The sequence below is a fragment of the Oryzias latipes genome, chromosome 15, assembly GCF_002234675.1.
Source record: "Oryzias latipes chromosome 15, ASM223467v1".
NCBI classification, from domain to species: domain Eukaryota; kingdom Metazoa; phylum Chordata; class Actinopteri; order Beloniformes; family Adrianichthyidae; genus Oryzias; species Oryzias latipes.
In genome coordinates, this window is record NC_019873.2 from 29,402,691 (window position 1) to 29,429,815 (window position 27,125).

At 43.7% G+C, this 27,125-nt stretch overlaps 1 protein-coding gene and 1 pseudogene across 3 annotated transcripts in view; both read right to left on the bottom strand.

The window, feature by feature from the left end:
* Window positions 1-668: 668 nt before the first annotated feature.
* Window positions 669-27,125, bottom strand: part of plpp4 (phospholipid phosphatase 4) — a 54,851-nt gene continuing 28,394 nt past the window's right edge. For all 3 annotated transcript variants that reach the window (XM_020709792.2, XM_023963297.1, XM_011484758.3), the window contains 6 exons: window positions 16,734-16,842; window positions 15,888-15,978; window positions 9,462-9,525; window positions 9,234-9,358; window positions 3,560-3,730; window positions 669-2,840 (listed from right to left, as the gene is read on the bottom strand). In XM_020709792.2, coding sequence (XP_020565451.1) covers window positions 2,632-2,840; window positions 3,560-3,730; window positions 9,234-9,358; window positions 9,462-9,525; window positions 15,888-15,978; window positions 16,734-16,842 — 769 coding nt within the window. In that variant the 3' untranslated portion in view covers window positions 669-2,631. The remainder of the gene's footprint in view (window positions 2,841-3,559; window positions 3,731-9,233; window positions 9,359-9,461; window positions 9,526-15,887; window positions 15,979-16,733; window positions 16,843-27,125) is intronic.
* Window positions 18,102-20,713, bottom strand: LOC101173809 (annotated as a pseudogene).

The window sequence follows — 27,125 nt, forward strand, 5'->3', positions numbered from 1 at the left end:
CGATTCTACGTTTTCTGTCCATCATCCACTTGAACAGACTTTAGAGTTAATAGCATGACAGCCTCTTCCTTACTGCCGTCAAACTTCTGAACTCCTACAAAAACCTGCAGGTTCCAAATTCTCCTGTTCATCCACCTCTGTCTTGCAGATGCTGTTTTTAGTTTTCACTGACCGCTTTAGACCTTTCCATGTCCTATTACTGATGAGGATTGGATGCTGTGTTGTTGTGGTAACTTGGTTCAGCGGTGCATCTTTGATGCTCTGCATGAATGACAAAGAATCTGAATCCAATTACTCCTCATCCCCATCCAAAAGCTATGTTTAGAGGCAGAAAACTGAAGAAACTCTACAGAAAGAGGCTGAAAGGAGGATGGAGATCACACCTCCACTCTGGTGCTGCACCTTTCCATGGAAATGTCTTCCCAGTGTCTGAGCTGTCATGGTTGAGAAGCTGCAGGAAGAAAAAAAAGGTCCAGCTGATCCTTTCAACAGCAGGCAAGAACCCAGGTCTTTGTGAGAAACTCCTCAGCTCTCAGAGACTGCAGAAGTCTACTGAAGAACGAACTGACAAGAAGCTCCATGGTGATGCATCTAACAGTTCATCCGCATGTTACAGGGGAAAAGTCTTCAGCAATCATAGGGAAGACTGTGTTTTACTCAGACAAAGCTCACACTGTTGCAGTTCTTTATTACATTCCAGTTATACAAACAGCAAAACACAACTCAGTTTTCAAGGCCTGGCATGCTTAGTCATAGAAAAGTTTTTTCTCACAAATGAAAGCGGCATGCCACGGACAGAAAAACACCTAATTTCTCTTCACAATAACGACAGACGGCTATTTCTTTGTTCTTTTACAGGTTTGAGTTTCTTTTACCCTCTCAGCCTTGGAGGCATGTTTAATGTAAGATGAGGTTTTTCTACGTTTGTTTGGTAGAAAAAGAGTTTTTTTCACGTCCACTAAAACTGTGCACACTGCTACAAAAGTATACATCGCACCAAGCTTGACCTCTTCAGTGAAAATTTTCAAGCATAACAAGTAGAATTATCTGTGGAAAACGTTTGCATCAATGTACGCGGCACCACATGAGAGCACGAACTGACAAAGTACACACTTCCAGCTCAGCAAATGCAATAGAACACAATTAAATACACATCTTACAATCATTTTCTTCTGCCTCAAGGTTCCACAATCCCACATTCACAGATTTCAGGTTGATGTTGGAACCACAAAAAGATTGTTCTTCAGTTAAAGTCAAATTCTAGAGTCAGTCGGGTTTTTCCTCAGAACCCGATACACAGAGAGGAGCACCGTTTACCCTGCGAAGGGTTTTCTTTGTAAATTTTCTTTTTGTATTGCATCAGTGCGAAAAGGGCTGTGTTAGCCACGCACACACACACACACACACACACACACACGCACACAGCCTAATGCAGACGATGGATATAAAGATTCTGAGCTGTAACCTTCCTGGGAGGTTGGGGAGTTCAACTGGGAGGATGTCTTCCAGTGAATATTACATCCATGGCAACACAAACCCAGGCAACAAAGACAGTACTTTGAATCACATTTACAAATGCTGCAATCGGTATGTGGAGGACAAAGTGCCAATGATCTCGCTGTGTGATATAAAAGTGCAAAATCAATTAAAAGAGAGGATGAATGTCTTTGGTGCCTGCTTTGTCTCAAACAGCAGTTCCTGTCATAAATAATGGAGGTAAATTCATGAAAAATACATTAAATTAAAGTCCGAGGTGGCAGTCTGTCTTCTGCTTAGTGCTAGATTGTCTGTTTGTGGGGCGTCAGGACACTAACGGCTCTCCTCCATGTTTGGTCAGCTCCCAGGACGCCTCATACCGCCGTAACACCCTCATAGCAGCAGTGCTGGCCAAACTTAATGAGGATTAATGCCAGATCAGTTCCCGGTTTGAGCCGGTCAGGACGCCGCTCTGCCAGCTCACCTGCCGGTAATTGATTGCAGTGGTTGAGAATGAGTTTCTCTGTCCAGCGTGGTGGAACATGTGTTCAGCGCCTGTGAGGGAAGATGTGGCGAGCAGAGGAGGAGAAATGAAGCGGCGCAGAATTTCAGGGCTGCTGGCCCAGGAGAGCAGAGAGAACCAGAATATTGAATATTGTTTTAGCTTCTCCAGGAATGTCTTCGCTTTGTGTTTATTGTTTGGTTGCTATGGGCAACAGAAACTGATGAAAAGCGCAGGAGGCATAAATGTGGAGTTGGTCCGGCAAGTCCTTGAATTTTAGACAAAAGCCTTTTTTTTGTTTGTGAAAATGCATCTAAATGCTGTGATGTCATGTCTGCCGTTCCTTGCTGATGTTCATGGTTCCATCCTATAGAACCTCTCTGGCTCCACTAATACACGCCCACAACCACTGTGTTCCAATCAAGCGGCGTGACAGCCACGGCGCTCATTAAAGCTTTTCTCATCTTTCCTATCTAAAAATACATTTTAATGGCAGCTATGGAGGAAAACCAAACAGTGTTGACTGACCCGGGCAGAACCAGAGAATGTAAATGTATGACGGGGGGGTTCAGTAGAACGTAAAGTCACTATGACACAGGAGGACGACTCGGGCACTTGAGAGGGTCGGCGGACGTCTCAGCTGTGGCCACCAGTCATACTGGCCCTTCAGTCAAGCCTTCTAGAGGGAGGGTGGTGGCGTTGTCGGTGGGCTGCGGGTCGTCCTGAGGCTGGGAGGCTGTGCTGGGGGGGCCCACCAAGCTGGCGTAAGGCAGGTGGCAGTCCGAGTGCAGAAAAGGCGGGTAGTGCTGGCGGTAGCAGATGTACGCAAACAGCAACCCGATGACTCCTCCCACAAAGGCGTCTGCAAAGCCACGACAACACATTTGAAGGAGCGAACGCATGTTAAACAACATCTCCAGCCTTAGAGGGAGAACAGCTAATTAAGTGTTGCTGTTAGCGTTTGGGAACATCCATCATGGTGAGCCAGAACCTGCAGAAGTGAGGAAGCGAAGCAAGCCCCTTTATTTTCATGCCTCAGGACAGGCAGTCTGTCAAAAGCTGAGAAGCGACTTTTAACAAACGCTGCATCGTGAAACCTCACACTGAGCTGGAAGACAAAGACGCTGAACGAAGCTCAAACTGAACCACAAACTGCTGGTTTCTGGTTGAAAAGTGAAATTCTGGAATCAATTTGGAAAAGTCCACAGACGTATGTACCGAGACCCATCAGTTAAATGTAACAGCTGTGCCTGGATTCAGTGTTTGGGTCTTTTCATGTCTTTAACGTCAAGGTGAGAAAAATGAATATCCACAAAGCGGTGAAGCAGATGGGCTGATGGGAGTTTCCAGCTTGTGTTTACACTGGAAGTAAATTGATGTTAAATGGATGCACTATTGCTGCTTACTTACAGTCTACTTGCTCTATGTATTTGTAGAAAACTAAATTAATGGCTGACATTAATGACATTAATTTAAACATATCCTCATGTATTCTAAACACAGTAATTATTTGACTCCTCCTCCATAGGAGGAGGTGTTACAGCAGCGGGAAAAACGTCTTGATGACTCTGAGACACTGACCTTGCCAGTGGTGTTTGTAGTCGCAGGTACGGGACAGCGCGATCATCATGGCGCTGTACAGAGGCAGCACCGCGGCGCAGAGACGCCAGCTGCGACCTCGACCCTGATCCGTGAAACACTGCAGCTTTCCCGCCAGGTAGAAGGAAGTGAAGCCGAGGCCAGAGAACGCAACTGACAGACAGAAGAAAAACGGGGAGAAGGTTCAAAGATTTAGAGTTCATCTCGCTGCTCTGCCTGTCAAATCCACATTAAAATGAAGAATCATGACACATCCAGGTGGTCGGCAGGGTAATGCGGCGCTCTGTAAAACAAACCACACTAAACATGGAGATAAAGCTGTCGGATTATCAGATCTAAACACGTCTTCTCTGGTTTTGGAGCTCAGATCCCCAAAGTCAATCTGAATGAATTGAAATGCATTAAAGATGTTGCGTTTCAAAGAACAATGAGATGAAACTGTGGAGACTGCGTTTCCTTCTGCCGGCTCTGGCGCTGACGAGATGTGAGCTCAGCTTCCGAGCCTCCAGATGAGATTTGCTCTTTTCCTGCAGACGGCGTGAATCCATCAGCAGCTGCAGCTTCTGCAGAATCAGAGAGCAGCACTTGAGACAAAGGAAAAGCAGCGTCGCCAGGATCATTGTGACAGATTTGCAGCTGCTCACTCCAGAAGACTCTTGATGAAGGTCTGCTTGCAGCCAACGTTTGAATTATTGGAAATAAAATACAAAGAGCTAAATTGAACACCATGTGATGCTGTCTTCATAAATGCTAATGGATCCTTGTTTGCATTGCATTCTGGGAACAGCTCTGGCTGTGAATGACATTATGTTGTACATCTGGAAAGTCGGGGGATCACTGACTGAAGATGAACACTAAAGCTTCAGCCAGAAGAGCCTGGGAACGTTTTAGCTTTGATTTCGTATTTTACATAATTTTCACGTCAAACTAATTCCAGCGTTTTTCCCCAATTAGCTTCCCAAAGATGCTCACGGAGTTGGAAGGCAATAGATCAACCTCACTAGGAGTTTGAAATTGTAAAACATACTAAAGAGTTAGTTCACGATGGAGGCTTCTACGTGAGGTCAAAGGTCAGCAAGACTTTGGTTGTGCATGTAGACTTAAGAGGGTGGTGTGTGTGTGAAATTTCACAGAGATCACTGGAACCAAAGTTTCCTTTTCACAGATTGTGGGAAAATTTCAAAATCACCACATTTCACTCTTTGCCACAAAGATAGCTGCCAAGCCGTAGGTCCTGTAGCCATCCCATAATACGTTGGAAGATTCCTTTGGATATCCTGATATGTGTGTTTTCGTTTTGTTAGTGGATTTAAAAAAGTATTTTTGGTGTCTCCCATTGTTACCGGACACTCGGCGTGCAAATGTTGGTGAGGGTTTGCGTTTGTGTGAACAGGCTGGTTCTTCAGTCCAGGACGGCGGCAGGACAGAAAAATGCCAGATTTTATTCAGGTTGATGTTGTTGAAGAAAAAAAAACGGATTTTTAGAAGAAAAAACAAAAATTAAAATGATAGATGACATTGCTGCTTCAACTTTAATTGGTCCAGTCATGCCTGAAGTTCCAACTGAAAAATAAAGCTTTTTTTCTACTAAACCGTTTGTGAGCTGCTGGCCCCTAAACTTAACATCTGCTGGGAAATGTGAGGAAAACACTGGGGGTCTCATCACTGAATATGTGGGGGTACAGTGGAGCTGTGAAAGCCGAGGATATTAGTCTAACGGCAGCAGCCCGAGCAGCACATTTCAGATGCCCACCTCCTCCTGAAATGATGAGCTGGCAAAAACACAAAGGATGAAGAGTGAAGCCTGAGGAGGAAGACTGCAGACACATCTTTCATGGTGACACTCAGTCAAGCAAAGGAAGCTTCCAGATCTACAGCAAACACAGAAAATGAGGCTGACTTCAACTTGTAAAATAATCAAATCCTTGAGCTCTGCACTGTCTTTAAACCACTGCTGATCATTAAAGTCCCAATCCAATCATCTTCTGATGTCGTTAAACATCCCAGTGGTCTTACATTTTTATTTTATTTTTTTATTTTTTTTTTTGACGGAAAAGGAAAGAGGGGAAGAAGAGAGAGGGACGTTAGAGAGAGGGGGGGGTAGGAGGGTGATAATAGGAGGGGAAGGGGGGTAAGACCATGAAGCAGCATAGAGCAGACAGGTTTACTGGTTGTTTATCGTTACGGTACGGTTCAAATGTAGTACAAAAAGGGCGGGGCCTGTTCACACACACTCAAATATTATCAACACACCTGCTAGCCGCAAAAATGTCCACATGTCAACATGCACACAAAACAGATAGTGTTCACGAACGCATACCTATGCCTTTAAACCAACTAGTGTGAAATCTTTCATTCATTCAATCATGCAAACTGTTAGTGCAAAGGTGAGGTAACACCTGTGCTCAGGTGAGTGTTTATGTTCTTCTAAAATGGATGGTGGAATGTGAAAAGAAGGAGGAGGAGCGCCCAGCCACCCCCACACCCACACCCCCGCCGCAGCAGCAGCGGCAGCCGGAATTCCCCCAACGCCACACGGGAACAGGCAGGGAACAACCGCCCCCCGGGTGACCAAGACCGCCACCCAGGCCAGGGCCAGCAGGACCGCCGCGAGGCCCCCAGAGCCAGAGAGCAGGGAGGCGCGGAGGGAAAGAGAGCGCCGCCCCAGCCCAGCCAGGAAAGCAGCCCCCCGCCGCGCCGGAAGAGCCCAACGCAGGGCCCCACCGGAGAGGGACGCCCACAGCACAGAAAATGAGGCTGACTTCAACTTGTAAAATAATCAAATCCTTGAGCTCTGCATTGTCTTTAAACCACTGCTGATCATTAAAGTCCCAATCCAATCATCTTCTGATGTCGTTAAACATCCCAGTGGTCTTTTATTATGATTACGCCGATTTTTAAACTGTCCTATTCTAGCAGAGCGGCAGAGACTTTGTTAGTGTTGCTGAGAGCTCTCTGTTTACACTCTCAGTGTTGATTTAGATTCCAGCTCACATCATCCCCTTGTGTTGGGGACCTCATTCTTTAGGCCGGGACCCAGAGCTCATGATCATGGGTGAGCATTGGAACGAAACGAACTGTAAAAGCCCCCACCCCCACCCCACCCAAACACACAGACAAAGAAAAACAGTTAGGACGGCCTCTAGAGTAAACTTCTAAACCAGGCCTTTTTAGCTTTAACAGAGAATGTGTGTGTGTGTGTGGGGGGGGGGGGGGGGGGGGGGTTATTTGCCGCCCTTTAGACTGTAAGATGGCGCATGGTGGAGATGACCAGGAAACCCAGGTTTGGGCAGGTAACCCACAGTGGTCTGTCAAACTCATCGTCTGCTAGTTTCTTAACTCTAACCATCTCCCTCCCCAGGCCAATTCCATAATGGAGTTGGGGAGACAGAATGAATTCTCCATGAGCCGTAAACTCATCCTGCTGACAGAGGATGTCAGCCTTAGAATGGAGGCAGATAGTCAGACTTTCCTGGAGTGTCTTCTGCGTCTGTCGCTGCGTTGACCTGTTGTTAAGCTTTAGTGGGACACACATGAGTCGTGTTTGCAGGACGTTTTTTTTGCTTGTCTTTGTGCCTGTAAGCAACAGCAGAGATGCTCAGTCAGAAGTAGACGTGGAGATCTCTCAAGGAACACACTGGCTCAGACTGAACCCTCAGAGGTTAGATATATTTATCCACTTACCATTAGAAGTTCAATGAAGATCATCTAACTCTGGCCTTTGCTAATGGGTCATTCAGAGAGGAGTGCCTATGGAGCTGGAGTGAGGCTCTCAGGAGGAGGAAGGAGTCCCTGAAAGGCCAGAGGACTTTAGAGGGTAGAAACATCTTCAGAATGGATCTTAAACACCTCTTGAACTGAATCTACCCAAGAAGACGCAGATGTGACTAATGAGAGGAACGGCCTGAGTTCTTCATCACTGAAGTTTCTAGAGAAAATGTGAAGGTGCTGTTCCTAAAGAACCATAGAGATGGCCAGTCAACCTTCTGTTCTCTGGGGTGGTGGGGTGTCCTTTACTCCGTACGTTCTGGTGTTGGGGTGTGGTTTTGTCTAGTCTCCACCAACCGGCTTCTTTGGATTCGCCTCGTTATAGCGGCATGAAATACAGCGCCGTGTCGGGAAGGGCATCCGGCGTGAAACTCTCTGCCAAACCACCTGTGTGGATCATCGGTGACCCCTAAAGGGACATCCAGCTGGTGTGAGGTTTACTCCCACAACCATAAAAAATCTTCAAACCACAAAAGATGCATATATTTTCTGTATGTTTATGTTAGTGATGAATGTAATGAGATGCTGACAGTAACGGCCATTGTTGGAGGCGCTGCTGGCTTTACTGCTGCTTCGGTTTGAGTTGTGGGTTCAGGGGAGTTGCTGATTACCTGCTGGTTTCTCCTCTGTCTCACACCTGTCTCCTTCAATTCTTCCTTGTTTGCAAGTTTGCTCCGAGGTGAGAAAGTAAATGTAATCACAGAAAGAATGAGCTGCATCACAATCATCACTGCATGATAAACTTAAAAAATGGTGGAGATGGAGGAAGTGTTGTTCTTTGGTTAATTTTTCAACATGCAGATTTCTCACTTAAGGCACATACGGCTGTCAGTCCTGGTCACAATCGCTCCTGAGATTTCCTGTTTTCTAAATACGCTACGTTTGGGTTCTCCTGCGTTCCTGATGCGCTGCTGTCATTTTCTGACAACGGAACAACATGAAGCCATTAGACGTGTCACACAGAGGCGAATGTAATCCGAGTGGATTACAGAGCATCATCCCTCTCTAATGGGACACCGTCCACACATCAAAGCATCTCACAGCTAAAGCAGGTGTGCTGAAACATCAGACAAGAGCATGAAATGACAGCTTCTGCTGCCTTTTCTTTTTCCTTTCAAAGACACCTCACATCCTGAAGTTTCTTGTCACGTTTTTGAAACAGGTCCCCTCCTTATATTTGCAGACTTGTTGAGCAGCTCCAAGCCTTCATCCTCACAGCACAGCAGCAGATTTACAAGCATATTAACCTTCAGCAATCAAGAGCTTCAACAGGGTCCAACCGTCCCCATGATTACATTTCTCCGCAGTACTTTATCAGGAGCTCTGCTAAATGATCTATTATAGCTGCCTGAGAATCCAGTGGGAAATAGGAACACAAGCAAACAACCGGATGAAACTTTCAAAACAGATCTTTTCTGTTTTGGGGGGCAGCAGGACGCGGTTGGTTTTAGCTGACACGTCTCATCCATCATACATGTGTATACTCCTCATGAAACAGCCCATCCTTCTCAGCCTGAAGTCATCTGCTGGACAACAGAGGAGCCTGAATTATTTAAGGTGCAGCTGAGGTGGAAGCAGCCTGTGAAGCAAGTTCTCACTGGTGTGCATCACACGGTGCAGCAGGAAGTCAGAACAAGCTCCAGCAGCTGGTGTGTTGAAGTCATCCCACATTTCATTCTCAGGATTTTGTCCTATCAGCCCCCCTTGGGACATTCAGAAGAGATCCCATAATTAAAGAGACTCCAGTGGGCCTGCATTCAGACATTTCATCTTCGTAAAATGTAGCCTGAAGCAGAAAGATCAAACAGTCTTTCTGCAGTTTTCATGTGTTGGTGTGAAGGTTTTGGTTTCTCTGGCCGTGCGTTTGTGTCTGCTCCAGGATGCTCACAGGAGGAATGGCTGCTGGGAAAGCTCTTCCGTCCTTCAGAGACCAACTCCGGCTCGCCGGTGCACAGCATCTTTGGATTCAACTGTCCGTCTGGAAAACAGCGCTGCAGGTAATCTGGTCTGGGTCTGGAAAGGAAAACGAATGATCGGAAAACTGATTTGTCTCCAAAAACAAGTTAGCTCTCAACCAAAAGTCCTGCGTTTGGTAAAAATGTTTAAGTTCGTTTACCTTCCAACAATCAGCTTGATAGTATTTGTAAAGACTCCGTTTAGGGCGAGAGCCAGAGACACAGCTGGAGAAGAGAAGAGAGATAGAATATTCCAGATGAATCCGATTTTGATGACATTTACAGCATAAGAAAACAAAAAGGATGGCGTCAGACGAACCTTTTGGAGGTAAACATTGCAGCAGGGATCTTAATTTTCTATTCCTATTAAAGAAAAATCTAGAAGATTGAAGGGATTATGTGAATAATTCCTGAGAGGATTTCCATGTGGAACATCCGCTCATCATTTCTCACAAGAGCAGCAGGAAGAAGGTTCAGCTCGGGTCGAGTTTCATGAGCACCAAAGGGAGGTTGCTTGTGGAAACAAGGTGACAAACATCCCAAATATCCAGCAGTAAAAAAAAAAGTGTTTTAAACCTTTAAAGAGGAAAAAACACAGATTTCCATTTTCTTTATGGTTGTTTTCAGGAACACGCATTAAACCTTTGATTATTTTAGGAGAGCGGCTCCCTGTTTACGTCCCGCAGCAATACCCGACTGGAACCAGACTGTTTTTATTATTATTCTGTCTTTCTGCACTTTTGAGCAAAAATGTCACCATCGCCACAAACTTAAAAACTCACCAAAAATGATGACATCATAGGACGGGGCCAAAAACACATGTCAAAATCCACTGACAAGGCGGTCTTCACAAAACGTCCACACACGCTGCCAGCTGAAGTCTACAGCCAAAGTTTTATTGATGGAAGGAAGGGAACACTTTTAGTACCAGCTACACATTTCTACACATTTAGGCCCCTCCTAGGGATTTGGATCTACCCCCTCCCAACTCCTCAAGCATCTTTGGGAAGCTACTTGGCAAAAAATGTCGGAGTTGGAAGTTTTCAATGGTGTTAGCGTGGCGAGCTCACAAAAGTGGTCACTTGCACGTCTTTTTATCAGAATCTTGCAAACATGAAATAGATGAATCCATGGCTCAAGCTGAACAAAACAATACGACATCTGAATGAACATATTAGGAATGTGGGCGTGGCTAACTAAAAAGCCTTGTAGCCAAGAACGTCAAAACATGTCATTTTTCTTCTAAGAATTACATGGACCTATCCGTCACCCCCAGGCAACCACAAAATGAAATGGTTGGGAACCCTCTTCCCCTGGTTGTGCGCATCCGCCTGCTCCTTCCCACTCCCACCCTAACAAAGTATGCACACCTGCACCTACGGGCCCGGGAAGATGGATATGCTGGCAGAGATCTTCCGCTTATCTTAGTGTCAGAATCTCACTCTTGGATGTAACATTTGTCTTTCCAGCAGGTCTAGTATAAATGTTGTGAAGCTTAAAATCATAACCTCCTCAAATTAGCTGTTTTTTCCCCTCTATTGGTGTTTCTAATACCGAACACGGTCTCTCACAGGAATTTGATGATCCACTCCGGCTCTACGTAGGCGATCAACCCGATGCTCCCAATCAGTACTCTACGCTGACACCAACACTATAAAACAAAGCCTGGGGCTCTCCAGGCTGGTCAAAGGCACTGCAGCCTTCAGCTAGCAAACCAAATGAGTGCATCAATGTGCATTAGTCAGCCTCTGCCTGGCCTGCATGAGAAATGATGTGGATGTGATGAAGTGTAGTGGAAGTGGTCAACAGATCACAATTAACCTGAAATGACTGCAGCTAACCCACACATGAGCTCATTTTCAAAGCCATGCGAGGGAATGCGTTTTCTCTGCCGTGACACCGGCTGACCTCCGACTCAATGCCAACTGCAGAGATTAAATTAGGAGGGCATGCATTCTTCCTGATCATGACTCCCAGCGGGTTCCTTTATAGCTAATTGAAAGAGTGTTCAGTCAAAGTGGAACATCTACCCGCAGAGCAGCTGCAGTCCTCCTGTTTTTCCCATTACCGATCTTTAACAGAGGCATAGATTGCTTCAGAGCCTCCTTTGACTTAAAGCAGTCCTCCTGCCGCTACGGCACTAGAGATCCTCTGCCAAAGTTTCTCTACCCACTGAGCTCCTCAGACATTTCCCACCAAAATGACTTCATTCTGCAAAGGTGAGCTGGCTGATATGAGGAAGGCTGCTACACTGCGTCTTTGTAAAATTACAGTAATTCATCCTCATTAACCTGCCATCCTCATCAGTTTTAATAGTGGAGGTAGGGTCTTCTCTCACGGGTTAATTGCCCAGTTAAAAATCCAAACATGCAGCTACTAACAGCCCGTAATGCGTCTAAGCTGGTAATTACCAAAAGGTGGGGTGGAAGTCCAATTTCACTGTTGTTGGATTTATTTTTCTTAATAGTGCTACACTTAGATTACAACTAGACCTGCAGCGTTTTTAAACTCACCATTTTCAAAGCAGGAAATCAACTTGATCTCCCTTAATTTGATTGGTTCATTTAAAGATTATGAGGACTGACAGAGGATGCATGTTGTGTTGGTGGAGCTGCAGGTGAGGAGGCACAGTTATGGAGGCTTTCTATGGAGATGCACGGAGAAAATGAACGGATAAAAGTCAAAGTAATAAGATGAACTGGACAGCTATGGTGTATTTCCTACTGCTGTAGCCCTTGTGCTGTCTTGTGGGGTCCAGATGATATTGGGAGTTGGGTCATCTAGACCCACTAGACAGTGCTCTGAACCTTTTTTCTTCAATGATTTGTGATCTTCACTGGTGTCCATGGATTACATGAAATCCTCTCCACCTTTAGGGATAACACGTCGATGTAAGGGTGGGGGTCATCTGGACCCCACAAGACAGCACAAGGGGTAAGGGGAAAATGGGTAAAAAATAAAGCAGATCAAACAGATCAAATCATACCAGCCCTGACTTGAGGGTTAAGGTGTCTCTTTATATCAGGACAACAGTCTTTGACCCGCCACCGTTGGCTGTGGCAGTTACCCTTTTGCCCCTGCCAACCTGGTCAGAGCTGCATGTGATAAATTCATGAAGAAAAAAAAAACTTTGGCCAAAATGGTGGCCTTTTTTTTGGTTTTACCTCCATAGGAACCTTTTTTTTCTCTTAATTTAATCTGTTTACATTGAGTCTGAGGTCACCCTGTGTAACCGTAGCGTGCCCCTCATATAACTAATTGAACCTACTTATTTTAGGATGTGCTGTACATGCATTTATTCTAATGTTTAAATACGACATTGTTTTATTTGAAATGTCTCTGAAAAAGACTTTAAGTCCCACTCTGATCATCTTCTGATCTGTTTTCACAGTGTTCCCGGTGGTCTTTAGTGATGATGATGCTGCTGTTTTTAGCCAAAATGTAAAAAAACTGTTGTTTTCTAGGACATAGTTTCTGCAGAGCAGCAGGAGTTCATTAGAAATTCACCTCTGAGTTGTGAGGGTAGCCACTGGTGCACAGAAACCCCGCCCCCACTTCCCATCGTGGAGCAGGGAGCTTTTCTACGTCACAAATAGGATCTTTTTCTTCATGCATGTCCGTAATCATCAGAAAAATGCCACAAGAACATGTTAAAAACACCTAAACCACCATTTTCATCAGAGTGGCTCTTTATATCCCCAATGTATGGCAGAGTGCACGTGACTGAGAATAGTGCTCAAGGAAACCCTTTACCTTGGTGAAAACATTTATGCCTAAAAATCGTACTTTTGTACGGAGCCCGGGAACTGACAAGGGTAAAACAATAAATATTCCGTTGCCACAAAATAATATTCCCTTCCCTCAAAATAATTATTCACGTGATTAGTCATTCATAAGCACGGCTGTTAGCGATACTTGGATTTACAGCAGAGACTTTCACATTTCTGTCTGTGTTCATCTCATTATATTGCATGGAAGACACAGAAGATGTTTAGAGATCAAATGTATTTATTTAAGAAAGCACAAAGCATCGGTAATCATGTCTGCGTTCATTCACATCCCGGTTTGGTCTCCATCCAGCTGCAAAAGCTGCTACTTCCGTGTTTCTGTGACCCACATTCGTTCAAGAGGGAAAAATAAAAACAAGAATGATCGATTTATTATTGTCTGGATCATGAAAATAAGAAAAATGTCATAATATTTAGGATGCCCAAGCTTGCTGCCTTCCCATACCGCAGCGATTCTCCGGACATAGCTGGCCGGTAGACGGGCAGCCAGGTGCGTTATGGGATATTGTAGTTTAGGGTCAAATAAGAATAATAATATTCAGGACTTGTCTTTTATTAACATCCTCGTTAGCAGTCACTAAACATCCGAAGGCTACATGCTACGTATCCCATCATGCATCACACATATCCCATAATGCATCTGACCAATCAAATTGTCCCTGTACCTGTGGTGCGTTCAAAGACAACAGGATATTTATTCCATGGGATTGAAAATGTATTATTTTATTTATTTATTTATTTCACCCATGTCAGATCCCGGGCTCCGTACTTTTGAAAATAAAAAGTGTATATAATTTTACAGCATTTGTGAATAAAAAACAGATAGAAAATATGTTAATTATTTTTGAAGGGATTATTTCTTGTGCGTTTTTAAAAAATACATTTAAAAATGGCCAGAATTCTTTTTATTCCATTTACAAATACTGTGCAATTCACTAACACATATCTTCCTACTGAATTATGAAGTGCATTAACAAAAGTGAATTTTTCCTCTCGGTTGACTGTTAAGGATGCATATGCTGAGGGCGTACATGCAGAGGAGATGCTTGGCAGAAACTTGAGGAAAAAGTTCTTTGACAAAAAAAAATGCTATGAAAAATGTGAAAATCCAAGCTCTGAGTGTAGAGAAGAGCGACTGACTGAAGAGTGAATTAGCTGTGAATAATTCAAAAAGTAAACCATCACCCCTGAGATTGAACAGAAAGAAAGCGTGACATAATCTGAGCCAAAAAGAATCAAAGTAAACTGGGGTCCATCCTCACGGATCATGGTGGCGTGCGTCCTGCCAGCCTGGAACAGGTCAGCTGTTCGACGCCTTGCAAAGGTTACATGAACTGTCAGACAGTAAAAGGCAGAACTGAGCCTCCTACATTCAGAGAACTTTTTCACCTCCTGACTTACAGCCTCCCTGAAGCAAAGTGCTGTGATTGGCCACTCTTGAAAACCCCCAACAGTTTATCTAATAAATGTAACCTGCATCAGTCTTCCCGACCAAAAGGTCAGCACTGCAGTGAGTTGGAGCCTCTGAGTTTCCACAGCACAGCCGTGTGTAGAAAACATTTCAATGTTTAAAGAACTATCAATCCCTATTGAGGTTTTACAACTCATTTATAAAAACAGGATTATGCTTCTATGAAATTGAGTAAAGCTGACATGCAAGTAAAACATCAGAGCGGACATTTAATAACTGCAGGCTGAAGCTCTAAACTTCCAGCAATAAAGCCGCCTGTTGAATTCTGGGTTTAAGATTACTTTCACTATAAGGACAACAGGCAAGGATGCTTGCACATCACTTATGAGACCATGTTTGCATGATGGATAATAGTATTTATACTTTGCTGTCAAAATGAAAACCATGAACTGCAGATAATCTCATTTCTCATTGTGTGGTCGTGCAGAAAAGCCAATCCTCAAATGACTTCATTACAGCAGATAATCATCTCATTAAGCAGCAAGAGTCTGGAAATGATAAAAGTTTATTTTAAAGGAAGCAGAGGGCTCATCTGAGCTCAGTTCAACAAAGAAACAAAGACGAGAGAGGAATGAACCAAGAATTACAGCGGAACCAGACAAAGGCATGTCCAAATCCAACGTCTTTGCATCAGTTAAATAATGGTCTAGATTAGAAGAATTGCTAATTTTGTCCAATCCTGTCTTAAAAAAGCAGAATCATCTCTTATTTTAACCATGGAGCCACTAAAATGATTTGCAGCTCATACTCATGTAAATCTAAGGCCCAACCTGAGCAGAACATGAAGCTTTAGGTTTGTTCCTTGTCAAAGTCTTTGCATCCCTGAAACGGCACTTTCTGTCTCCCCCTCATTTGTCTCTGTTTGTGTCTTTAATGGGGTTTGACTTGAGATTTCCTTCTGCTTTGATGTGCCCAACTCTCTGCTGGATTCTGGGCTCAGGGGGAGGCAGTAAACAGAGAAAACGGAGCGTCAGGAAAACCTCCTCATGCTGTTTGATCATCAAACCACAAGCAGAAAATGTTCAAACGAGGAAATCCTCATGGCTGCTGTGGCTCCGATTAATAACCATGATGGCTTTAACGCTCCATCACAGAGTTAATGATCTCAACTGTTGAGCACAATAAATGAACTAATGTGACCAATTATATGTCAGGAAAAAACGAAAAAGCAACTTAGATAACGACAAAAAAAAAAAAATTCTTTGGAGAATCATTAAAAATGTAATTTTCCAGACTAATTTAAGGACGCCAACCCATTCTTTTTTTAATGACTTTTTTTTGCCATAAAGGAACAGCATCCTGACGTTGGGAGGGAATCCTGCTCTCACCTAAGCACGCCTCTTTGATCTCAGTCTTGTCCGTCCTCTGAATGATCTTCACCACAAATATGACGGCCAGCGGGGTGAGGAAGGAAATGGCCTGTCAGGAAAAAACAAACAATAGATCCAAGAATTGCTGCTGCATCACAGATGTACAATAAAAGTCGTGTCCACAACAGAAAACCGTTTTTTTGTCACAGACATGATCTGCATCCATGATGGAATGTGTGCTGAATTGACAGAAATATCTCCTAACTTTCACAAAAATACTTGCCCATTAAATGTGATTTAAACTTTCTATTTTTTCTTTTTTAATGATGAATAATCCAAGGTCTGATGCTTGTTTATGAGCGTTGACCTTCAGTTATAAACAATAACTGGGGAGGAAAAAAGCTGGGGCAAAAAGATTTCAAAGTCGTTGTGTGTTTGTGGCAACTTTGGAAACATGAACAACTATTACAGTGTTTAAGTACATATATTTCAAAAAGACAGAAAACTAAACTAAATCTTTGTTTTGCTTTTATTGCCTGTGTATTTATTACAGGCTTAAAAAAGGTATAATTTTGAGTGAATTATGAAAGAATTGGTTAAGTGTAAACGACCTAACGCAGCTGGAGGCGATTTTTAGCCCCAATGTGGGAGAAAGACATAACAGCAATGCCCAGTGGCTGAGAAAAGAAGCCAGCAGGCTCCCTGAACAGAATCCAGGAACCATCACAGTGGCAGACATAGTGAAGGGGATCCATAGTTAACAGGAGGAGCTACAGTTAGAAAACATGCTGCACACAAAAGGAAAAAAGGATAAGAGTTGTTGTGGTCATTGTTGGCATGCACAATTTATTAGCAGGTACTTACGAACATGACTCTCTTGGGAATGTGGTCCGACTCCACCAAAGGATTCTTGTAAAGCCAAAGCTCCTCTGGTTGAATGACTCTCTCAAAAGGCTCCAGAAACTCAGTGAACCTGTTTCAAAGAAAATAGACATTTTTCAGACATTCACAGGCATTTCTAGGGTTCAGATTGCTTAGTGCCTGGCACAAACAGCCTTTATGGAGGATGTGTGTTTGTGGCAGAGAGTTGCATTTATTGGCACTTTGTGAATATTTTTATATTTTCCTTTGTATCTTGAAATGTTTTTTTTCTAAAAGGACATACATGCAGGACGGGTAAACAGAAGGGAGCTGGATAAAGAAAAATAATCAAACCTAATTGAAGAGAAAACTTAAGGAGCAGCAGGTGGTCACAACAGCAGACAGCGCAGCAGGCACCGACCATCAAAAGACTACAAATCAAACTAATCTGAGGATGCAGCGTGCAGAAAGACACGCCAATAACCGTTGGGAATGATGAGGTGAGTGAGTGCAGAGTTTGAAATAGGGGTAAATAAGACCTAGCAAGAGTAAAATTAAAAACACAAACTCCAGCATCAGCCCCACTTTTCTAAACACCAGGGCCCTCATTTCTAAAGGTTGCGTACGCACAAAAGAAGGCGTACGCCACTCTCTACGCAATAATTGAGATTTATAAGAAGCAAACTTGACGGGAAAATGTGCGGTCCTTCACGCAAGCTCTGACCCAGGCGTACGCACAAAAACGGGTGAAATGAGAAACGGCGACGCCGTCGGCAGATGGAAGAAACACGTGAAAGTGAAAATGACAATACTGCCTCTCAGAAATAACTTGAAGACTTCACAAAGCAAGTCTGACAATTAACAGCTACACGAACACCCGTTTGATCGATCAGCAGTGAAACAAACAAAAAAAAAAATCAAACGAAAATTACAACAGAAATTCAAATGAACACTTATTTGCAAAAAGAAAAGTGAAATATGTTCTGCAATATTGCCATGTTGTGCAATTCATCCTCATAAATAATATATTTAACAGAACGAAATAATGTACAAAACTGATTAGCCGCGTTTATAATGTGTCCGTCTGGCGGAGCAGATATAGGTGCAATTAGACAGATAGATGGATAGATAGATAGAGATGCATTAATTGCCCACTGGGGAAAGTTGTTTTCATAGTAAAACATTTCTTCATAAGCTATGGAATTATGGTATTCATGCATATGCCTTTAGTTTGTTTTATTTTTTTTATTTTTTTTTATTTTATTTTTTTTTTTTTTGTGTAAGTACTCTTTATGTGAAAAACAGTGTTTATCTGTGTGTCCCACAGAAATGCGGCACAAAACTATGAAAAAAAAAATAATACTAGAAATGACCTGATCCAACAGTTGTCCCATTGCACAGGATAAGCGTCAGTATGTTTGGTACAGTATGAGTAAAACTATATAAAAGTGGAAGCTGTTTTCATGCTGGGCCAGAGCCGAACGTTGGGTTTGAAAAGCTCCCAGTGTTCTGAGCTTCAGCCTCGTCGTTCTCCGGCAAATCTTCAGGCGCCAGATCCGCCTCGAAAATCCGCTGCAACAGCGCGTCCACCGTCCGATATCTTTTTGAAGATATTTTAAACACCATGGATGAACGACTTGGGGTTGGAGATTCCTCTGTTCCCAGGTTGTTGTCCATGGTTTCCATGGCGTTCACCAGACTGTTGTCTAACCTTTCCTGCTCCATAGCAAGGTTGAGCTCCTCGATTTTCTTCTCCAGCGATGTCTGCAGGTCAGAGTACTCCAAGAAGAAGGCCTCAAGCACGAACGCCACAAAGATGTTGATGATGATGATGACTACAGTGATATGGAAGATGACGAAGAAGATCCGTGCGGACACGTTTGTGACAGTGACGAAGCCGCTGCTGAGAACATGCCACTGGTTGACCACAGTGAGCTCCACCAGCAGGACGAAGGACGACACCACGTTGTTGAAGTTGTTCTTGCAGTAGTTGAGATTTGCGAAGGCCGTGCCTTTGAGCAGCGGGTTTCCGCAGTACTGCTTATCAGGGTCGCTGGAGTCGTCGTAAAACTTCACTTTATTCTTGAAAATCTCCATTCCCAGCATGGCAAAGATGTAATACACCACAACAATGAGCTGTCCAAACGTAAAGATGGCAGGTCCGATCCGGATCAGCGTGTTAATGATTGTGCGGAACCTCTGGATGTTGTCCACCACCCGGACCAGCCGGAGGACTCACAGGATGAAGACAATGTCCAGGATCTGGCGGCTGGTGTATTCCCCCGATGATCCCAAGGCGGAGTTTACGCTGGTGGCAATGAGAGCAGAGACGACAATGATGGTGTCAAACCAGTTCCAGAAGTTGTGTCTGGAGAAAAAAGCTCTTGGCTCAAACACATAGAGCTTCAATAGGATCTCCAGCAGGTACAGAGTCAGGAAAACCCATTCAGAGTTGGAGATCAAAGGGTTCTTCTCATCCAGACCGATAAACACGGTATTCACAAGGACAATGAGGTCAAAAGCGATCACAAAGCCCCGATGTTGAACAACTTTGCAAACGAAGCGGCTTGGAGCAGACTGGTAGAAGTTGGGGAATAAATTCAGGAAGGGGTGCGATCGAGGCTTAAGAGCGATCACCTCAATGTTGAGGAGGTCAGCGAGCTGAATAAAAGCCACTTTATCAAGGAAGCCCTGGTTTTTGTCGTCGCAGACACTCCATATCAGCTGTCTGCGAGCACTGCACAGGTTGGGCTGCACCAGCGGGATGAGCTGGTTCCAGTTGTTCCTGGTCACCACAGGTTGACCGCCTTCTTCCCTCTGCTCCTGCAGAACTGCGAATGCCCGCACCATTTTGTGCCTTTTGGCCCTGACCAGCTGCCGTACCTCTTCCTTTAGGTATTTTTTATAGTTGTTGTAAACCACAGCCAAGAAAACGGACATAAAAATGTAAGTGTTGATGAGGATGTACAAGATGAAGAATATGGCAAAACCAACGTTGGCGTTGTACGCTGGCATCATGACGTCAGGGCTGTTGGCTGTGGTGACGAGGACGTACAGATCAAAGACTATATCCATGTAGTTTGTAAAGTACGGCTTTCCATCGATGGTCTTCAGATCTCGTTTGCCCAGCAGCTTAAGAGCCATGAGGGAGAACAGCAGGATGCTGAACATGAAGAGCAGGAAGACGTAGAAGATCTGAGGAAGAGCGTTCCGGATGCTCCTGAACGCTCGACGGAGCTGCCGTCCTTCTGTCACGTTGATCAACAGCAGCGGTCGCAGGACTCTGGACCAGCGGACGCCGTAACAGTCCGCAGCTTTCAGGGCACCATAGATGACCATGTCAGTCAAGGTGAGCACCAGCGTGGCGATGACGCAGAGGTTTTTGGGGTCCTTCCAGAACTTGTCTCGAGGGATCACCTTAGCATAGTGACCCATTCGTAGGGTGAAGGCGAGCAAACAGAAGAGCTCTACGAGCATGGTGGCCCACGTGGGCAGCGGGAGGACAGCCGGCTCCTCAAAGATGGCCAGAGACAAGTTGAGCACGATGAAGAAGTAGAGGAGCATCTTAAGGATCCAGTGATGGTAGAGCAGATAGAGCCTGACAGCTTGAGGGGAAGTGTCAAAGTAGATGTTCCTGTTGTACTGAGCATCTGACACGTAAATGGCAGCCAACTCAAAGTCCTCCCTGGTTTTCGCAGCATTCCCTCCGTTTGGAATCCGTTTTCCTCCTGCAGACTCGTCAGGAATGTTTTCCTTCTCCTTTGCTGGCTCTGACATTTCTGCGCAACACGGTTCTTCCCAAAACTTCGGAGCTCTTCAAAAGTTTCCAAACTTTTAGGGTTTGTGTTGTGTGTCCGGAGGATGAAGAACAGATTTTCACGCTTCTTGTTGACATTTACTGATAAAAAAGTAGCCATCCATCTTCCGGGAAACGCATTAGAGGTTTTCCTGTGTGCTGCAAAGCCACTAGGTAAACTTCTGTCATCCCAACTTCAGACTGTCTCTCCTATATTCAGGGTTTCTGTTAGCGCTGCTCTAATAAACCACCAACTCAGTTGCTTTAAATTGCCGCCGGAAACGAGGACGTTAAAGGCAACGTAGTTTGATTCTTTCAACTTTTACATGTAAAAAATGTTAGATTGAAAGAAACACGTTAGCATAATATTTACAGTCTTTGACATGTAACAAGTTTCGAACACTATAATTCACCAAAATATCTTTCTTTTGTTTTTTTCTCTTTTTTTGTTTTATTTTTGATAAAACAATGTATGGCGTATGTCTCAACCATTCAGAAAGCAACAAGAAATTACATTTGCGCTGATCAATTTCCCATTTCCACGTTGATTATTACCGATATCTGTAGCTTGTCAGATGTAATTAAATGGAGGGAAATAAAATGCCCCATCACAATGCGTAATGACGCACAATGGCTGATCTTGGGCTCTTAGAAGATGTGGCAAATGGAAGAATTGGGAGTGAACGCATCTTTAGACAGCAAGAAGACTTGCTGGCAAACGAGGACGAGTGGCTTATGAGCCGGTTCCGACTTCCTCTGCGAGCTTTTGGGGGGGTGTCACCCGGTGCATCTGGCACTTCGTGTCCCCCTGCGCCTCAGTCACCACTCCACTTAAGGGATTCCCCAATTATTGCCACCAGTCGCTCATCAAGAGGGGTCAGCTCCGGTGTGTCCACCCCACTCCCAACCCGTGGCAGACACACTCTGGCGATGCAGCGCCAGACGTTTTTTTGCCTCGACTTTGATGTCCGACCATTTCTTTTTTATTTCGGCCACGGTCCGAGGTTGTGAGGCTGCAGCATTTCCGGCGTCTGCCACCGTTTGCCGCTCACGTGCCTTTTTGGCATTAGTAATGCCCACACTGTGCCCTCCAAACAACACTTTTCTCCTCTTTTCCACCTCGCCAACGATAACTTCTACTTCACATTGAGTGAAGTTACGTTTTTTGGATTTCCTCTCTGTGTTTGCCATGGTTTCGCAATCAATGAATATTCATTTGTGGGCGTTTCGCGGACTATTTATGGGCAACTATGGGCGTGTCATGAAGCCGCAAAAGCTGCGCTGCATTTAGAATCGGTTGTGATTTATTAAGGTAAAGATGCGTAGGATGTGCGTGCGCACGGTTTAATAAATCCGAATATTTCTGTGCGTACGCACGTCCTATGTTTCATCCGTACGCCACTTCTGACGCAAATCCTACGCAAAGTTTTATAAATGAGGCCCCAGGACCGGGGCTCTGAAGCACCAGAAACACAAACTAAAAGCAGAGAAACAGTTGAAGCAGCAAAAGGGTGGTGGTGGTTGGGGGGGGCTGCATTTCTGCATAAAGTGGAGGATGAGATTGTAACCCCTCTGGAGATCAATCAGACAGAAAGCATGAAAGACTAAATCTCAGGAATGCCCAGTCAGCAGCCGTTTTCAAAATGATGCATAATTATGACGATTTTGGAGCAATCCGATTCTTTTTGACTCTCATGTACGTTCACAGGAGTTTTTGTGTGACAACTGAAGGATAAAGGTTCAGCTCACACTGACATGTTTGCAGCCTGCAGTCACCCTCTGAGGGCTTTGAATCCATCATGGAGTGTCACTCTGAGCTGCTTATGGTGGGCGTGGCCTGTCTGTGACCACGCCCCCTCTTTCTGCTTGTGTTTCTTGCATATGACCATAATGCATGAGTGCGTTTGCCTCTTCAACCCAGTTTTTCCTCTGTTCTCGTTTTCCTCTGAACTTATTTCTTTTAGTTCCCGTTGTGTCTTCCCAATGCATGATGGGATTGCTGATTTTGTTGCGATTTCATCTTGCAAGTCTTCCCTTGGCTCCTTCTCTTGTCCATTTTCTTCTCCCTCCTTGTGCTAAATGTTCGTCCTCTTTCTTTAACGTAAGCTTTTCCTCAGGACGTACTCTGGATTTTGGAATTTCATTGCATTTCTGGTCTTGTTCCATTTTTGTGAGGATGGTGCCCTTTGGTTTGCTTAGTTTGCAGTTATGTGTTCTTGGTTTTTGTAAAGTTGTTTTTCCCTCGTCACAGTCACTCCACTTGTTTGTGTTCTGATGTGAGGTTTGCTCACAGTGTTCATGTTATGTTTCTTCGTGACCCTTTGGGTTTTGTTATTCCCCAGATGTATTAAATAGTGACGTTGTTTTCCTTTCTTCACGCCTCGTCTTGGATCCTGACTGGCTCAGTGTGGGTTGGATCTGTCTTTTTCCTGCGTCTGTGCCCCTCGTCGGCTGTGATTCTGGTCTGTTCTTACAGAATCCTGATGACTGACAGTTTGTGCAAAACAGTCTGAGGAAGACTGCAGGTCAGCGATTTAAATAAGACAGGGGCTTGGTGGCTAAAGGCTCTACTTCCAACTGTACCTTTAGAAAGTCTTTGAACTACAAGCAGTTTATGAGGTTGTAGCCTGCATTTTGTGAACAAAGCGTTCTGTTTGGATGGTAAGGCACTAAGAGGTTCTTCATATATTATGTGGTCATACCATGTAAGGCCTTATAGGTTAGCAAGAGGATTTTGAACTGGATTCTAGATCCAAGTGAAGCTAACACAGGGGTAATGTGTTCTTTTCTGCAAGAAAACAGGCCTCAACACCCACCTAGAACCATACAAAGCTCACTTATCCCTCTATCCATCCATCTTGTTCCATTTTGTCCCTTATGGGGTCACGGGGCTGCTGGATCCTATCCCGGCTACTTATGGGCGAAGGCAGGGGACACCCTGGATAGGTCCCCAATCTGTTGCAGACTTATCCCTCTCTAAGGACCAAATCGCTCAGTCCAAATCAGCTTTCAACTCACAACTTATTAATTCCAACAATGGCAACTGTAAACTCCTGTTTCAACTGATCGACAAAAGAGAGTGTGTGCCAATGTGGTTCCCTGGTATTTATACAAAAAAAAAAAAAAACATTAACAACACATAAATGCCCTGTAGGTAGTACTATGTAAAAACCTAGTGTTTACAGCATAACCCTTGTGCTATCTTATGGGGTCCAGATGACCCGATCCTTCCATTGAGGTGTTCTCCCTACCATGACAAAGGTGGATAAAGGTGGAAAGATTTCATGTAATCCATGGACACCAGTGAAGATCACAAATCATTGAAGAAAAAAGGTTCAGAGCACTGTCTAGTGGGTCTAGATGACCCAACTCCCAACATTAACGTGCCTAGGATAGCACAAGGGTTAATACCAAGCAGGTACCAGACAAGTATTAAGCAAATATAGTACCACAAAAATACACAGCATGTACCCTGTAAGTACCCAGTAGGTACAACAAAAGTACCATACAATTACCACTTAAATACCCTGTAAGTACTGTAAAAGACAGCGATGTACCTCCAGACCGACTGCCCCCTCACCTGCTGTCAACTGCCCTTATGATGGTTTTCACCCAAGAAGACAAAGGTATTGGCTCATCCATCCAAATGATCAGAATCAGATGTCTGAATCACTTGGCCTGGCCACAGGTGTATCAAATCAAGCCCCCAGGAGCTCCGTGAATTCCAGCGTAGAACTGTCACAAGACGCCACCTGTGCAACAAATCCAGTGGGGACATTTCCTCGCTGAGTTCAGTGGGTATTTTAGAGGATTTCCCTCTCAGGAATGGCGTCACCCAGCTGATGTACAGTATCTTACCCTTCTAATTCCCATTGAAGGAAAATGCCCCGCCTGATTTATTTTCTACCAACTCTGCGCTCTGGCTCCTGTCGTCTTAAATAAATAATGATGTTTCCAAAGTTTTTCTCCCTTGTATTATGTCTCGAAAGTTAAAACCTCAAAGAAACAGAAGCAGTGCACAGAAGACAGAGTGCAACATTCTGCTCTCAGGGAACGGAACAACATCAGGGAGCTTTACAATATATATGAGACGCGCTTTGGGAAAACTGTTCAGCTTGAGCAATCTGATGCAGGATTCAAGGTTTCAACTCATTCTGCTGCCTGAAGTCAGTTCCAGCTACCAAGCCATGGCTCCCTGCAATCAGGTGATGTGTACAGAAGAAATCGGGGCACTTTGGAGGGCAGCACTGATTGCAAGTGCTCTCTGCAGAGGTGCACATTTTGCTGCAAATGCCCTAAATGCATACGAGATGAAGAACTGAGGGTGTGCATCTGACCATCTGCCAGACTGGGATGGAAGTCATAATGGGTTTTCCCCACCAGGTAAGTGGTGTGTCATCCTAATTGCCGCCACGTGTTTCTCTCCATTTACTACTGCAGTCATTGAATCATACAGCAGGAGTCTAGTTTTTTCTGGGAGTGGATTGATGGAAATTCAGATTCACTGTCTTTTCAGGTTAATAGTCATGCATGACTTTTCTATTGTTCCCTCACATCTATTAGGCTGAAGAAGAGAAGAACACATTTGAAAATACCTCTAAAGGCCAGTTTACAATGATAAGAGTACTTCTGCCAATAAAAGTACTGCGATGAGACAGAACTACAGAAAAAAGTGGAAGTCAACATTGTTTCTTTGAAGCATTAAGAGCTTTTACACATAGACAGTATAGTGCAGTATGATAGTCTATTCATCCTCCTAAAGTATGCGATATGAAGCACCTCTAACCATTATTACTAACTTAAGATAGAATTTTCTGAGATATGGAGAAAACCTTAGGGCTGCAAATTGTCTCCACATAATAAATGCATGTTTAATGTTTTGTATATTTCTTTCCCCCCCAAAAAAAAAAAATTCAGGTAAACGTATAAAAATGCAACATTTGCGTTATAACTTTCACAATAATTTCCTTTGTAGTTTATTTTCTTAAAGGCAGCAGTAAAGGAAAGGAGTTCTTGAATTTGCATGCATTTTGATCATATTTAAAGTTGAACCTCTATGCCCTTTATGTCTTAATAGCATCATTTTAATATACTGGACTTTGAGGTGAAGCTGACATTTTCTGGTCTCCCTTTTTATGTGTTTTTGTTCTTCCGGGTTGTGTAGAGGACGACAAAAACAAAAGTAAATATCATTATAGAAGTGGAAAACTCTACCCATTTCTCTAACAGGGAGAGTTGCGACCATAAAAAGGACGATTCTCCCCAAAATTAACTACCTGTTCTCAATGATTCCTTCCTCCAACTACTTGGTTCAAATCATTAGACTCATTCATTTCCCAATTCCTCTGGGAAGGTAAACCACCAAGGATCAGTTTAAAAACTATTCAAAAACCTAAAGATAGAGGAGGACTAGGCCTTCCAGACTTCCAGGACTACAACTGCGCGAACAGATTGTTTTATGTCCAAAAATGGCTGAATCCTGGTGTGCTAGATGAATCTTGGCTAGACATAGAACAAAATCTCTGTGATAACCTAGATATTTCTAATTTACCTTTCTTCAGTTCTAAAATTAAACAACACAAATGCTTCAGAAGTTTAAACATCAGCTCATCTCTAACAGCCTGGTGGGATTTTCTTAAAAAAAACAACCTCACATTATTTCCATGTAAACTTACCCCCATTTGGAATAACCCTGACATTTTAATTAACAAAAACATGATTCACTTTGCTTCATGGAAGAACAAAGGAATCCAGCAGTTCCAGCACATAATTCAGAATAGAACATTTATGTCCCTCTCAACGTTATCCTCAATCTATGGAATTAGTATAAACAAATTTCTAGAATATCAGCAGCTTAAATCAGCTATAAGCACTAAATACTGCCTGACCCAAATAGACCTAGACCTCCCCTTACAGTAACACATTTCATGGACCTTAAAAATCCCAAACTCACCTCCAAAATTTATAAGATGCTATCTGACATAGAGGAAACAATTTACTTACCCGTGACAAAATGGGAGTCTGAGCTATCATTGAATCCTAGTGATCAATGTTGGCTACAGATCTGTTTGAATATTTTTGTTTAATATGACCAAAAGTCCTAATCTGCAACTTATTCAATCCAAGATTCTCCACAGAATTCACTACACCAGACAGAGGTTATTTAAAATGGATCTCAATCAGTCTGCTATATGCACACAGTGCATAGGTAACAACATAGACGACTCTTTGCATGACCTGTGGGTCTGTCCATCTGTCCAATCATTCTGGAAGGTCTGTGAGGATTTATCAATCCGGTTTGATCATAAGATTCCTGCATGCCCCAAACTCTGCTTATTAGGTGACCTGAATAAAATCAATATAGAATCTAACATGGCTTATATGGTTCTCACTGCTACGACGGAGTTTTAGGGCCACGGTGAGGAAAAAGAATTCTGGCCAACATGACGAGAAAAAACTCGACACAAAGTTTAGAGAAAAAACTCCTTGTGTCGAGATAAAAGTCAAAATAAAGTTTCGAGTTTAAAGTCGCAATGTTGCGCGAGAGCAGTGAAGCTGAGTCTTTCAGGAGTATTCAGTGTTATGGCTGTTAGTGAGCT